This window comes from Mauremys reevesii, linkage group 2, assembly GCF_016161935.1.
Source record: "Mauremys reevesii isolate NIE-2019 linkage group 2, ASM1616193v1, whole genome shotgun sequence".
NCBI classification, from domain to species: domain Eukaryota; kingdom Metazoa; phylum Chordata; order Testudines; family Geoemydidae; genus Mauremys; species Mauremys reevesii.
Window position 1 is genome coordinate 83782526 of NC_052624.1, and position 14238 is coordinate 83796763.

The following is a 14238-nucleotide window of genomic DNA, read 5'->3' on the forward strand; positions in this document are numbered from 1 at the left end:
GAAACAGTAACACAATACCATATCTGAAAATACTGCCTGACCCTAGAGTTTGGCCACCAAGTCTGCTTGCCATTGAAACATTTTTATAAATCTTTTTGAGCTCCTTACCTAAATCAGAAGATCGGAGAACAATAGATTCTCTCTCTAATAACCATGCTGGAAGACCCCCCTGTGAAGGGAAAGGAAACCATTTCAATGACCATTTGCAGGAATTACAAGGATAAGTTTAACTAGCTATCCCATAACTATATAGATATTACCAAGTAAGTACTAGTCATTGGGGACCTACATAGGGTGACCAGACAGCAAGTGTGAACAATCAGGACAGGGGTGGGGGGTAAGAAAAAGACCCAAAAATCAGGACTGTCCCTATAAAATAGGGACATCTGGTCACCCTAGACCAGGGGTCCCCAACGCAGTGCCTGCGGGCACCATGGCACCTGCCAGGGCGTCTAAGTGCGCCTGCGTACTGGCCAGTGGACGAACATCCGCTGAAGTGCCAGCGGCAGCGTCTAGATGCTGCTGCTTGTCGGTGGCATTTTAGAGGTGACACCTATTGACGCTGCCACTTGTCAGCGGCATTTCGGCAGATGCTTGTCCGCCGCCACCGCCAGGCAAAAAAGGTTGGGGACCACTGCCCTAGACCTATAGTACCCAAGATCGTATTAAAAAATGATCACGATTTAAGGACCAATGCGCTTGAGGCTATAGGAAGTCACTTAAGCAGAACTTGAACCCACAACTTTTAGTGTTCTAGATGAAGAATCCTGCCTTGAGCCATATGTTCAGTGGTAGGGAATCCCTCACACCCCCTCCCCCCCCCAAAAAAGGGAGGACACATATTAGACAGAGATCAGATGTTAATTCTGCCTAGAAATTAGGAAGTTTAAATACAAATTTACCATGTCCCATTCTGCGCAGATATAAGGTCCAGCTCTTAGTATTACCAACAAGCCAATCTCATTAGCTAGCTGCAGGAAATATTCTATATCTCTGTCACCAGAGAAGTTATACACTTTTGGTTTGAATTCATGATAGTTCCATGGCACGTACCTGTGAAGAAAACACCATCCATAAGAAGTGACTTAGACTAGAATGAAAAAGGAACGCCAAATAATGACTTAATCTAATGCCAAGGAAACAAACTATTTGCACCTCAACTTTACAATTCTGTAAAGATGTATTTACTTCCAGACTAATGAGGAGGGAGGGATAGCTCAGTGGCTTGAGCATTGGCCTGCTAAACCACTGAGCTCTATCCTTGAGGGGGCCATTTAGGGATTTGGGGATTGGCCCTGCTTTGAGCAGGGGGTTGGACACTAGATGCTCTCCTGAGGTCCCTTCCAACCCTAATAATCTATGATTCTATGAAATACAAGAATGAACTTAGGACCTAGCTCCTGTAAGGCACTTCTAGAAACTGAAGCTGCTAAGGTTAGCACCAGGTATGATCAGGAACTTAGAAGGGAAACAGATGTCTCTATTTTTTCATGTAGTCAGTATTTTTTGCACATACTCTTCCTTTCTAACAGCATCAATGTCATAAAACATATTAAAAGCAAAAATAATTCATTGTGCATCCTCATCTAGCTTTAAAACTCTGAAAAGTCATTGTGAAAGAGAAGTGGTGGGTAGTCAAGCAGAAAGCCTCTCACACAGCACTTCTAGGATTTTTTTGATTTTTTTTACATTAAAAGAGTTTTTATGTTTTGTAAAAAAAAGCCAAGAGAACAATGCAGTGCCAGTAATATATTTTGTCGATAGAGGAAAAACAAGAACCGGTACATGCGTGGATTACATAAATGTATGTATTTAAAGGTTATACACTACTTACAAAATATCAGAAAGTCTCAGATTTGTAACACAAGGGAGGAATCTGCCCAATTTTCTGTGCAGCCAAGATGAATCCTTTCAGCTTTGCAAAGTAATTTTAATTGCCTTCCCAACCTATCTTTAATGTTTCCAATATCCTTATTACTTGGCTCTTCTATAGCCAAGGATTTGAATATGAATGGAAGCACGTTCAATGTCAGTTTTGTTTTCTTGCCTGGATTTGAAAGGCTAACGAGGCGCAAGCTGACTGCTTCCATTAAAGACAGGATCATTAAAGCTGACAATTAAAATAAATAAATAAAAATCTACACCCTTACTTTTAAAACACATTCATCGTCCCACACGTTAAAGCCACTGAAAGAACACCTATACCACCATCACTATTGTGATGAATCAGTGTTTTTTTCATCGTTTACCAGGTCACTACTACTGCTGAAAAGGGTTCGTTTGCTTTCTACATTAAAACACTTTGCCGTTGCTTAGACTATATTCTTTATGAAGTGGAGAACAGCAGCACATCCCAGGTTGCTGAACCGGCCACATAGTATCTGTTCTGTGTTCTCTCTTCCAGTTGCCTACATAGTGGGGGAATCACTTTAAAAACCAACAGAGCAACATTAAAGCTCTTAAAAGGATACAAGGGTTTTTACAAAACTCCTGGAATTGTTTTATTTTAAGAACTAATATCTACATTTAAAGAAAAAAAAAAAGTACTGAAACTTCAAGTACCTAGACACAGCTGTTTCTTGGAGAATGAGTTTCCAAAAGGTATAACTGTATCTGCCACCAGCTAACAAAATTAAAAAAACAAACAAACAGACAGACTATGATGTTCAAACATCCTTCATATAAATTCAGAGCAGCCAACAGTATCCATTGATTCTTCAAAGAAGCCTTTTGGCTACTAATTTCTCCTGTGTTGTAAATATCTGGCTCCATCTAGTGGTTAGTTACTTAACTGCATCTTCCGAAAAATCACCTGTAGTCTCAGCCAGGGATTTTCAAACTCCTGTTTTTTATAGTGCAAACAACACTGTAAGAGAGATTGTCTTATGTGCCAATATTTCTCCAATGCATGAATACACATGCTATCTTCTCTCCAATTCATGATCATCTAACAACCCTTTGACAACTACACCAACAGTTTACCCAGAAAGGCAATGTCAGGAAAGTATTTATTTTTAGCTGTCTGTGAATACAGCTGTAAAGAAGGATAATGGGCATGTGGGGCTAGGCAGCTCTCTGTGGCGCACCAGTGATCACACTACAGAGTCTGAAATAGAAATTTAAGTTAATATCAATTAAGCTGGACCTTTTTAAACCTTTGACTATGGTGTTACCAATCTATACTTCAACTCTACCCACCATTCCACCCCTTCACATTTTGAAATATCACCAGGATTATAGCATCCAACTTTAATCAGTTATTTTGGAAGCATTTCTGAAGTTTTATCATGGAGATTTAAAACCTTAACTACAGGACCAATCTACCTGCAGAACCAGGTGCTCTCTTATGTCCTGTTGTCAATGTTTACAGGTTGGAGGCGCACTAGTGGCCTACTAAACCCTCTCTCTTCTCTGAGGGTTTGGCTACACTTGCAGCTGTACAGCGCTGGGAGTTAAAGCTGTCTTCGTACAGCTGTGTAGGGAAAGCACTGGAGTGTGGCCACACTGACAGCTACCAGCGCTGCAGTGTGGCCACATTTGCAGCGGTGTTGAAAGTGGTGAACGCTGGGATAGCTGCCCATAATGCAAGTGGCTGCAACGTGCTTTTCAAAAAGGGGGGTGGGGGAGACAGAGAGAGTGGATTTTGGGAGCTGACACTGTCAGCTCCCTGCCTTGCAAGTTCTGACCTCTTCCCCCATCCCTCTCTCATTCACTAAATGCAAATAGCCCTGTTTGTTTTTTTCCTCACAGACCAGATAAGCAGCTGTTCTGAAATGGACACCACCACCACCCCCCCTCCCGCCATGCTGTTTCTCTCCTCAAGCAAACACTAGCTGTGGACGTTCCAAAAGAATCCCCCTGCCTGCCTCTGCTCGAGCAAACAGGAGCTGTGTTTGTTTTTTAGATAAGCAGCTCCGGGAGCCCCAAGTTCACAACAAAACAAACAGAGGCATCACAACACAACGAAGTGTTATCTTTACTTAAAAGCATTATGGAAAGGTTCCGGAGGTCAGTTACAGCATAGTAAGATTAATCACTGTTTACACTGGCACTCTAGCGTTGCAGCACCAGCGCTGTTCTCTTTATTCCTCTCGTGGAGTACATGCAGCACTGTAGCCAGGGAGATACAGCGCTGTATGTGCCTTGCCAGTGTGGACGGGGAGTGAGTTACAGTGCTGTAAAGCCACCACCAACGCTGTAACTCTCAAGTGTAGCCAAGCCCTGAGAGCCTCAGACAGCAGCCAGCTAATCTACATAGTCACGGTCAGGATGGAGAGCAAGGATTGGCTGGCCATTTCTGAAGGGAGGCAGAAAGGAATGAGAGGAAGTGAAGGTCTGCTTGACTTTCACTGAAAGGGATTCATGAGGAACCACACAGCACAAGGATCCAGAGTCTTCTTCCCTGGTGAGCTATATTAGGAGTTGTTCTGTAACGAGGACCAGCCAAGTCCCCCTGCCTAAAGCTAAAGAAGCATATCTAGCACCTATTGTAATTTATGGGATCAATGTCAAATTGCAATTGCAATCTCCATGGAATACTGAAGTTCCAAGAGTCAAGCTGCATGGAAGCTCTGCTGGGTGTGCAAGGAGTTCCTTGAGGCACAGCTACTTCCCTCAGAATTTGAGCTTCCATAAAAATAATTCTCCACAGTCTATATTGTTAACTAAATCAGTAAAGTACTTAATGGTAAAACTAGAACTAAGCACTAATTTTCACAGAGGGACAGTTTGTAAAATCCGTTTGAAGTTTACTCATCTTACCAAGTTTTATTAGTGGAGAAAAAAAGAAATCCACTCAATCTTCCTCCCCACCCTCCCGTTAACTAAAAACCCACACATGCCACATCCAAGTTTTCTTTGGCAGTGTGAAAAGTTACCACTAAGTCCCATTAATCAAAAGCTGCTTGCCTGGCTACCTGCAAAGTTTCTGATTGATTTTATATATAAACACACATGCACACACGCGCGCACACACCAGCAATAGAGTTCCTGGGATTTACTGCAGACATCCTCCAACCTGAAAGCCAGCAGCCCCACCCACCTGAAGCTAGTCCAGGGAAAGCATATGGAAAAGAACAGTAATGGTAGTGAAGAAAATTATGTGACCGCTTACACACCGACTCCATGGGTGCTTCAGGGCTCAAGCACCCACTGGAAAAAAATAGGGTATGCTCAGCACCTGCAGAGCTGGATTAATATTTTGTGGGCTGCAGTGCCCGGACCATGGCCCCGCCAACCTCTTTTTCTGCTCGGCCTCTTCCCACCAAGGCCCCGCCCCTGCCTGCCTCTTCACCTTGAGGCCCCGCCCACTGCTTGCACGGGGGAGGGGAGAGGAGTGAGTAGAGAGGAGCACCCACTGGCAAAAAACAAAAGTCAGCACCTATGCATTACCCCACATCCCACTGTAAATGTGTTCCTGCGGCACAGGTAAGAGAAGTACTTTATGGTGGTACCTGTCAGTCATCCCTGAACTAATAGCAACCACTACATACTCAGGGAATACCTCTGCAGCCCTACTTCCCTTTCTTTGCAAGAGCACATGCCTCATAGAGCCACCAATGGACACTAGCACTCCAAGCATCCTGTGTAGCCTTTTGCAAAGTGAGGGAAAAGGGCGGGATGGGAGCCACAAAACAAGAAAGCAGTAAAAAAAAAACAACATGCAGAGAAATTTAAAAAAGATGAGTAGGGAAAAACGAATAGGGAAGGAAGAGAAAATAGCAGGATAAAAATGCAATAATTATGCCAAGACACAGCAGGAGCAGAGGCATGAAGTAGCCACCCATCTGCCAGTCCATCACACAAAGGAAGATCCATCAGAAAAACCAATGACCTATTGTACAGAATAATAGAGAGAAGATAAAGGATCTCAAAGGAACAGGAAAGAGAAAGCATTTTAAATAGCAGGAAAGGAACAAAAAGGATTAAAAGAAAGAAACAGAGCAGAAAAGTGAGAGAGAATCAGAGGGGAACATATAAGAAACTCGAGATCATGAGCCATAGAGGCAGTGCATACTACTACACCTAGGTTGGTAGTCAAGGTTAGGAAACAGAGGAAAAGAAGAGCAAATCAGACCAACTGTTGACACTGTATAGATTCATTTAACAATTTGGGATTATTGTTATTGCAATTTATAACCAAATTTAAAAGCAACTATTCGTACACCTTGAAGCAACATCTCCAGGAGCCACCCAGCAAATGATCTACTAATCCCTCTTTTTTCGTATGACCGGAGTCATTGGCTACTGGCTTAGATTAATAAAAGAGCAGCAGTTCAACAGCTCTAGAAGCACAAGCATGTTTTTGTAACTCACCAAATAAAGATGGACTCAACCCCCAAGGAGACAGTCTGGAACCATCAAACAAATCTCCTCTTTTCTCAACCACTCACCCACACTCACTCATCCATCCCCCTTACAGAGCTCCTTAGAAAATGGACAAGCTGTATGGTGTCAAAAAACTATTGGACTCAGATGGGAGGGGCTAAGTTCCAAACATGCAGGCACTCCCCACTGAGCAAACCATGCCTGCTCATGAACATATCCGTGGGCTGTCTGCTAGTGTGTCATAATTTATCTCAACTGCCAAGTTGTAATACAAGGAGAGAAGCAGTTTAATATACAGGATCCAAATCATAAAAAGCTTTGTAGATTAGAAGATTAGGTGTAGCAAGTAGAGCGTTATATAATTTGTTTCAGTTTGAAGTGGAGCATTTGTAAGCTCAGCTACATATTTGCAGCGCTCCTGGATTCTCTAGGGTGTTGTCAGCTATAATTTAAAAGAAGTTGCCTTGTACATTTAGCTTGCCTACCTCTCCCTCGTTGTTCTGGTCTAAGACTGCTCCCAAAAGTCAACAGTTACTTACGTTTGAATAGCATCAAGCCCCGCCATCTTCATCTTCAACAGACGGTCTTTCCAATAGTACCGGGGCACACGGGAGTAATGAATGCTGCCCGAGATGTAGCGGAACGGTTTCCCATCCTTGAGGAAGTAGTTCTTGTCATAATCGATTTCAAAACTCCTCTGCGATGCAGTCTGTGTATCAAGAAGATTACCAGGCATGAACTTCAACCTCCATGAAAAGGACAACAATTTTCTGTTAAAACATCCTGCTAATTGAACTCTTCAGTACACTAGGTCTCTGGGATGTTCCGAAGCACAACCTGCAGTGATATTATATTGACAATGCAAGGTCTCGTCCACCCCACCCTTGCTTAAAAAAATAAAAATAAAAATAAAAATCCACCTTCACCTAGTAGGCCCCGCCTGTTGGGGCGCATGTGCTGCAGAGATCAGGAATGGGCAATCCTGGGTCTCCATTTTTGGGGGGCATTTTTGGACTGCTTGCCTCATTTGGTGCAATTTGATCCACTCCAAAAAGGCAAGATGTTGAGGAACCACAGCACACATGTAGGCCAAGCAGTGATGGCAATATTTAATGCTGCACTGAAGTGGTTTGGTTCTCCACTGCCTTTCACCTTGGATAGTCTTTCGTCTGCATCAAACAGATGTAAAGCATCATCACTCTGTGCTGGTAGCATCACTTTGCACAGGTCTACCGGACTGCACAAGGTACAGGACAGTGAGAATCAGGAACAAGGAACCTGAACTGATTCAGAGACTTCTAAAGACTCGTTCAACACATCAAGTCACTGATCAATTCATTCACACTTTGGAAAGCGAATTAATTGCAATGACCCTTCTCCTGCTAAATTTCACATTGAAAACTAAAAGGCGCAACCAGCCCTGAGTTCTGACACAGACATGTGACAAACTCCATGTGCAAGAGTATGTTATCTGAAGGGTTTAAGAGCTTAGTTTCTAATAAGTGGGGAGCTGTTCAGTTGCCCATGCTCTTAAATTTCCATTAGTCTCTATATTAAACAATTTAATCAATTTTCAGGAGAGGTGAAGGAAGGAGAATTGTTCAGACATATGGCCAAAAAAAGACAGCAAACTTCTGCCAAATAAGGTATATTATCTACGAAGTTAAAAAGACAAAGCAAGGTATACTGCAACCAAACCCCTACATTATAATTTAAGACAATTACCAATAAACTTCCACGAGCACTCCATGTAATACTGGGTTCTTCTGTAGCCCCTTTCAACTGAGGATCTCAAAGCAATTTACAAGCAGTGAGCTTAGCCTCATCACACCCTTGTATGATTAATCTCTCCATCTAGCAGATGGAAAAACTAGAGCAGAGAGTTAAGGGCCAGATTATGATATTTTAACTCCTCAAGAGCTTATAGGTTCACTCCTCAAGGGCTTCCATTGACTTTAGTGAGGTGCTACCCAGCATCAGTAAGGGTACTAGAATCTGACCTTAAGTGACTTGGCAAAGATTGATTACACAGGAAGTCATGGGCAGAGCCAGGAACAGAATCCAGATTGTTCTACAATCCTACTTCTCTGCTTTTAAAGAGACACCACACTTTAAATTTTGTAATTTTGGAGCACGGAAAAATCAATTAAAAGTATTTTTAAAACTATCAACCCCTTCACTTTGCCTCCCCACAGTGTCTGAAACCCTGCAGCGCTGGGAACCTGAAAGAGAAACTGACTGCACACACAAAAATGACACTGACTTTATTTTCATTCTCTAAGCAGAGAGAAGAGAGTAACAAACTGACCAATTAATTGGACTTTTATAACTTTCACTTTTAATAATCTAAGCTGTTAGCACCAAGATACAGATATTTGTTTACAATATATTACTTTTGAGTTAAACTGTACACTTTAACCACTAGACAGATGCTTTCCTGTTCCCACGTACACCTATTTCCTTGTTTCAACCAGATTTCTTGCATGCGGGTATTGTTTCTAGGTCATTCACCTTCAAGCATGACCTTTCCACATTGCCCTCCCTCCCCCTCACACACACCTTCATGTAGCATCAGGTGGTAGGTCAGAAGTCAAAACACAAAACGGACAAATAAGCAGCACCCTTGTCCAGTTGAAACAGACCTTTTAAATTGAGTGAATTTAATGCAGCTGAAAGGCAATGGCCTACTTTAATTCTGGAAGGGTGGGCCTAAGTTAACATAGGACAAAACGCTCACACCCTCAACTGAGGGAGGGACCCCAGGAAATAGATTCAGTGGAAAAACAAATGGTAAATCAGGAAAGCTGGGGAACGAGAATCAAAACAAGGATACTGGATGGGGGGCACCAAGTAACGAACCCTGAACACTACTAACTGCTCTGCAAAGGAGTCAGTAGAATTCTGCCCAGATGTGAGACACAATTAAGGAACAGAAATAGGCCCCACAGCAACAGAAAACCTCCCCACTGAGCGTCCACCTCCCAAACAGATGGATGGCCATCCCAGCCAATGCCAGCAGAAGGTGAATGAGGGGGTCCCATCACTTTGTGTGGCTACAGACAAGGAATCCATGGAAGAAAAGATGGCGGGAAGTGCAGCCAGCACCTCAGCAGGAGGTTTTGCAGGAGGCAGAACCAGGGTCTGGTGCAGATAGGCACGTGCTAAGGTTGTCCCCGCACTGCAAAACAGGGCAGTTGCCCCAGAGGACTTCACAAAAACAGTGTCAACACCATTGCTTGACATCTGTGGGAACTAAAACATTTGGTGTGGATATTTAGAATCATAGATTATTAGGGTTGGAAGGGACCTCAGGAGATCATCTAGTCCAACCCCCTGCTCAAAGCAGGACCAATCCCCAAATGGCCCCCTCAACGATTGAACTCTCAACCCTGGGTTTAGCAGGCCAATGCTCAAAAAACAATTTTCAAAACATAACTTTAATAGAAATGTTTACATATTATACATATTTTAAATTCCAGTGAAAACAGAGTCTCCGATGTGGATTTAAACACTGGGGCAGGTGCTGTATGTGTACAATGCCTGGCACAATGGAGCAGTGATCAGGGCCTCTCTGCACTACTGCCATACAAATAACTATTAACTTAGTACAGCTAACACGGTATCTTGACAGATTTGTACGCTCTCAAAGGCATCTGATGGATTCTTAACTTCTGCAGGCTTCTCAAGTTCCTGCCATCTTCTCCCTGTTAGCATTTGGCTCTAGAGTTCCTCAACAAGCAAACTCTCTCCAATCAAGAGCAGTACCAATTTCTTTTTACCTATAGTTTGTGTTTTAAAATTCTCTACTGCAGCTCTCAGGAAATGAGGGCCCATACTACCTAAATAAAAAATGCCTTAAGTGTATCTTGAGAGAAGATTTTAGCCAGAATAGAAGGAAATAAGAAGGAAAAGGGAGTTGGGGGGTAGGAGGAGGGAAGAGAGACAGCATCAAATGAAATCTAGTGCTCTGGGGGAGGGGAAGAACAGGAATGAGTCAAATAAGAACACTCAATGGGCAGGAGAAACCTGGAAACAGAGCTGCTGAGACACTATGGTGATGGCAGCACTAGAGAAAGAAACCCAGGAACAGTTCTGGGATCCCATTATTGGGGGTGCAAGCAGTTCCTTTGGGACCCATGCATGTCACTATTTAAAAAACAACCAACCTTCCAGCGGTCCACGAGCTAGACAGTGGGTGGGATAATAATGAACAGCTAATTAAATGTGTATTTGCAATGCAACATGACAGCAAAAGGAGCCAATGGGATTTTAGGCTGTCTACACAAACAGCATGTCACAGACCAAAAAGGTAACAGTCAACATGGCTCTGGTATGACAGCGCCTGGAGTATGTTCAGTGCTGGGCACAATATTACTAGAAAGAAAAAAGGGCCTAGCCACCCTTAAAGTTAATGTGGATTAAGGTAGGGTGTGAATTTACAGTGCAATAGCTCTTCCTAAATCACTCCAGAAAAAGTGCCCACAAATGGAATTAAGAGCGCTTCATTCTCATTTCGTTTAACCCACTTTCAAAGTTCATGCTGTAGATGAGCTGAAGTGCAACAGAGTAACAAAGACAAAGTGGAAGGAGCTCAGAAGAGCAAGAACTCTCAGAATGCTAGAGGGAAAGATTGAGAGGCAAACACACACAGTTCAAGAGTACCACTTAGGGAGAGGGAAATGTGAGAAGAGTGCAAAATCCAAGGGTGGGGGAGGTATTTGGTGAGGTGCAGTTAGGATAAAAGGGTGCAAATAAGGAAAAGCTAAAATGAACTTGAGGAAAGACATCCTGGCAGCACTTCAGAACAGGCCATGTCTACACTACAAACCGTGGTTGATTAAAGTTAAAGTTTGTATATCGCTGGCACAGGTGCACACTTTGCTGCTTGTGTTGGTGCTGTGCGTACTCACCAGGAGTGCTTGTGTTGATGTAGAGCATGGTGCACTGGGGATAGGTATTTCAGTGTGACACACACTGCCATTGAGTGCAATGCCTTTTGGGAAATTTTCACAATATGTTCTGGGATAGAAATGACTCTCTCAGGGATCTCTGAGAGCTAGGGAGTCAAATTTCCAGCATGCACAATTCCATAATACCATCCACATGCCATAATTTTCAGCTTTTTTTTTTTTTTTTTTTAACTCCCACAAATCCCCATGGCACTTGTTGGCATCTGCCATCTCTGAGAGAAGCATGGAGCCTGCAGAGCTCTGCACTATTTTCATGAAGGCTGCAAATACAGGACAAATACCTCTCCGCAAGAGGTACCGCAACAACCACAGACATGAGGATGGCTTTGAGGACAGCTTGCTGAGGGACAGATTAAAAGACAATTGAAGCTTGTTGGTGGCACTCACAGAGCAGCTTAAGAGGGTGGAGTGCCACTTCTGGGCCCGAGAAACAAACACTGATTGGTGGGATTGCACTGTAATTTAAATCTGGGATGGCTGCAGAATTCCAGGCCACATTTCTGGATCTCTGTGCCAAGCTTGCCCAGGCCCTCCAGTTTAGGGACACCGGAATGAGAGCTGGATTGACAGTGGAGAATCAAATAGTGAATGAGCTCTGAAAGCTTGCAGCCCTGGATTGCTGCAGGTCAGTGGGAAATAGTTTTTAGAGTTGGGAAGTCGGAACCATTGTCATGTAACTGTGCAGGGCCATGAATCGTGTCCTGCTATGCAGGGATTCTTGGCAAGTGCAAGACACAGACAATATATTTGCAGCAATGGGGCATCCAAACTGCAGTGTGGCCACAGACAGCACACACATCCATACTTTGGCAGCAGCCCACCTTGCCACAGAGTATATCAACAGAAAGGGCTACTTTTCTGTGGTTACACAAGGGTTGGTGGATCACCAGGAGCGCTTCACGGATATCAGTGTGGGCTGGTCAGGGAAGGGTCATGATACTCACATCTTTAAGAACACAGAACTGTTCAGAAAAATGCAAGCAGGGACTTTCTTTCCCGACCAGCAGATTACCACTGGCAATACGGAAATGCCAAGAGTGATCCTGGAGGACCCAGCCTATACCTTGATCCCCTGGCTCACGAAGCCATACGCAGGCCACCTGGACAGCACCAAGGTAAGATTCAACTACCAGCTCAACAGTTCAATGTGCTTTTGGTAGATTGAAGGGATGCTGGCTGTGTTTACTCACTAGATCGGATCTCAGTGAGAAAAACATCCCAATGGTTATCACTGGCTGTTGTTTCTGGTATAACAGCTGTGAGACAAAGGGGGATAAGCTGCTGCTAGGGTGGAGGACGGACACGGAGCAGCTGACCGAGTTTGAAAAGCCAGATTCAAGGGTCATTACAAGAGCTCAACATGGCACTATGAAGTGAGGGAGGCTTTGAAAGAGCCCTTTAGCAGCCAGCCACAGTAGTGGTCTGTGATGTAGTGTTCTCTGGGCCTGGAACTTCAGGTGCTGCTCAGAACGCTGTAGTGCTTGCTATATATTCATAAATATGACTGGGTGTTTTCCTGAAACTATGAATACTATGGTGCTTGCTGTACATTTACAAGGACTGTTTGCTTTGAATACCGCTATGCATTCTACAGTATTTGTTGTGAACTAATAAAGATCATTTGATTCTCCAAAAACATTAAGTGGGGAAAAAACAGTATAAAAAAAAGTAATGTACAAAACCCGCCACAAGCAATGCAATACTAATGTGTAACATAACGAGGCGAAAATAAATGTTTACTTCCTTTCTAATTTTATGTCCATTTGAATGCACAAATGTAGTCCATTGTGGAAACACACATACCAGTTGTGGTCCTCACAGGTCAGTGTATGCAAAGCTATGATTTTCTTTGCTGCCCCACCTCCCTCCTTCCCTGCGTGGAATGATAGAGGCAACGATCTGCCCCGTGATGCCACGTGGTATGTTGTGGGGTGTAGGAACAGTGACCATGAAGTTCTCCAAATAGTGCAAAGGATGGAGAATCCAAGATTTTGGGACCTGTAGGACAACCAGCAGCATTTGAATCTGCTGCCTGAGAAGACCCATTATGTCCTAGCACATTTCCCACTCCTTATCCTGCTTGGACTCCTGGGCCTTTTCCTGTCCTCTGTCTTTCTCCATGTTGTTGGTCGTACGGGGCTCTCTGAGCCCTTTGTTCGTGGTCCGATGCAGCACTGGCTGGCAGGATCTTGTAGAATACGTCTCTCTCAGTCCTCTTCTTTCTCCTCCTCATCAGGATCAGGTGTTCTGCAGGTGTGGAGGGGGAACTCCTCAAAGCGGCCACTCTAGAAGTTGCTGATAAAAAACAGACAGATGTACCGTTCGATTTACAGACACAAGGGAAAGGGAAAGATGAGTTTTGAAACTCCTTTCCCTTATTCCCATAAACATTTTTAAAAGACATGCTTATTGGCCCTTCTCCTTTGGAGCAACTCTGCACAGCACCACTCTCCAATCCCAGCCATGGTGAGTATGACATGCCAGGGCAGGGGATGTTCCGTTGTATGAAGCTATATAATTTTGGTCCCTATTCCATAAGTAGTATAGGGCACTGAGCACTGGCACTATTTTCCACAGGCAGTGGTGCTGTAAGCTGATGTCTCACTCTGGAAGGTATCAAAGGCACAGGCAGCACAGCTACTACTGGCTTCCTGAAGCAACCCAGACCCATATGTTGCTAGCCTGTTTACTGCAATGGTGCCAGCCAAAGGCATCACGGACTGGCACGGGGAAATATCCTACCGTGGAGGAAGACATAAGGCTGCCATCCCTAGCAATCATTGGGAAAGGACTGCAGGGTACCTCCATGAAAGTTTCATCAAACTTCTCTCAGGAAGATAAAAGGGACATCCCTAGGCACAAAACCAAGATGCTGCACATGTCATTACCCAGTAGGGTTAGGCTAGGGACACGTAGATAACTCTACCTATGTGTTTTGTAC

The 14238-nt window shown here is 43.8% G+C and overlaps 1 protein-coding gene across 1 annotated transcript in view; it reads right to left on the reverse strand.

The window, feature by feature from the left end:
• GLB1 (galactosidase beta 1) overlaps window positions 1–14238 on the reverse strand; it is an 83414-nt gene that overhangs the window by 55994 nt on the left and 13182 nt on the right. Inside the window, exons 2-4 of the mRNA XM_039522898.1 lie at window positions 6867–7036; window positions 903–1053; window positions 109–169 (exon numbers count right to left, since the gene is read on the reverse strand). Of these exons, the coding sequence (XP_039378832.1) occupies window positions 109–169; window positions 903–1053; window positions 6867–7036 (382 nt within the window). The remainder of the gene's footprint in view (window positions 1–108; window positions 170–902; window positions 1054–6866; window positions 7037–14238) is intronic.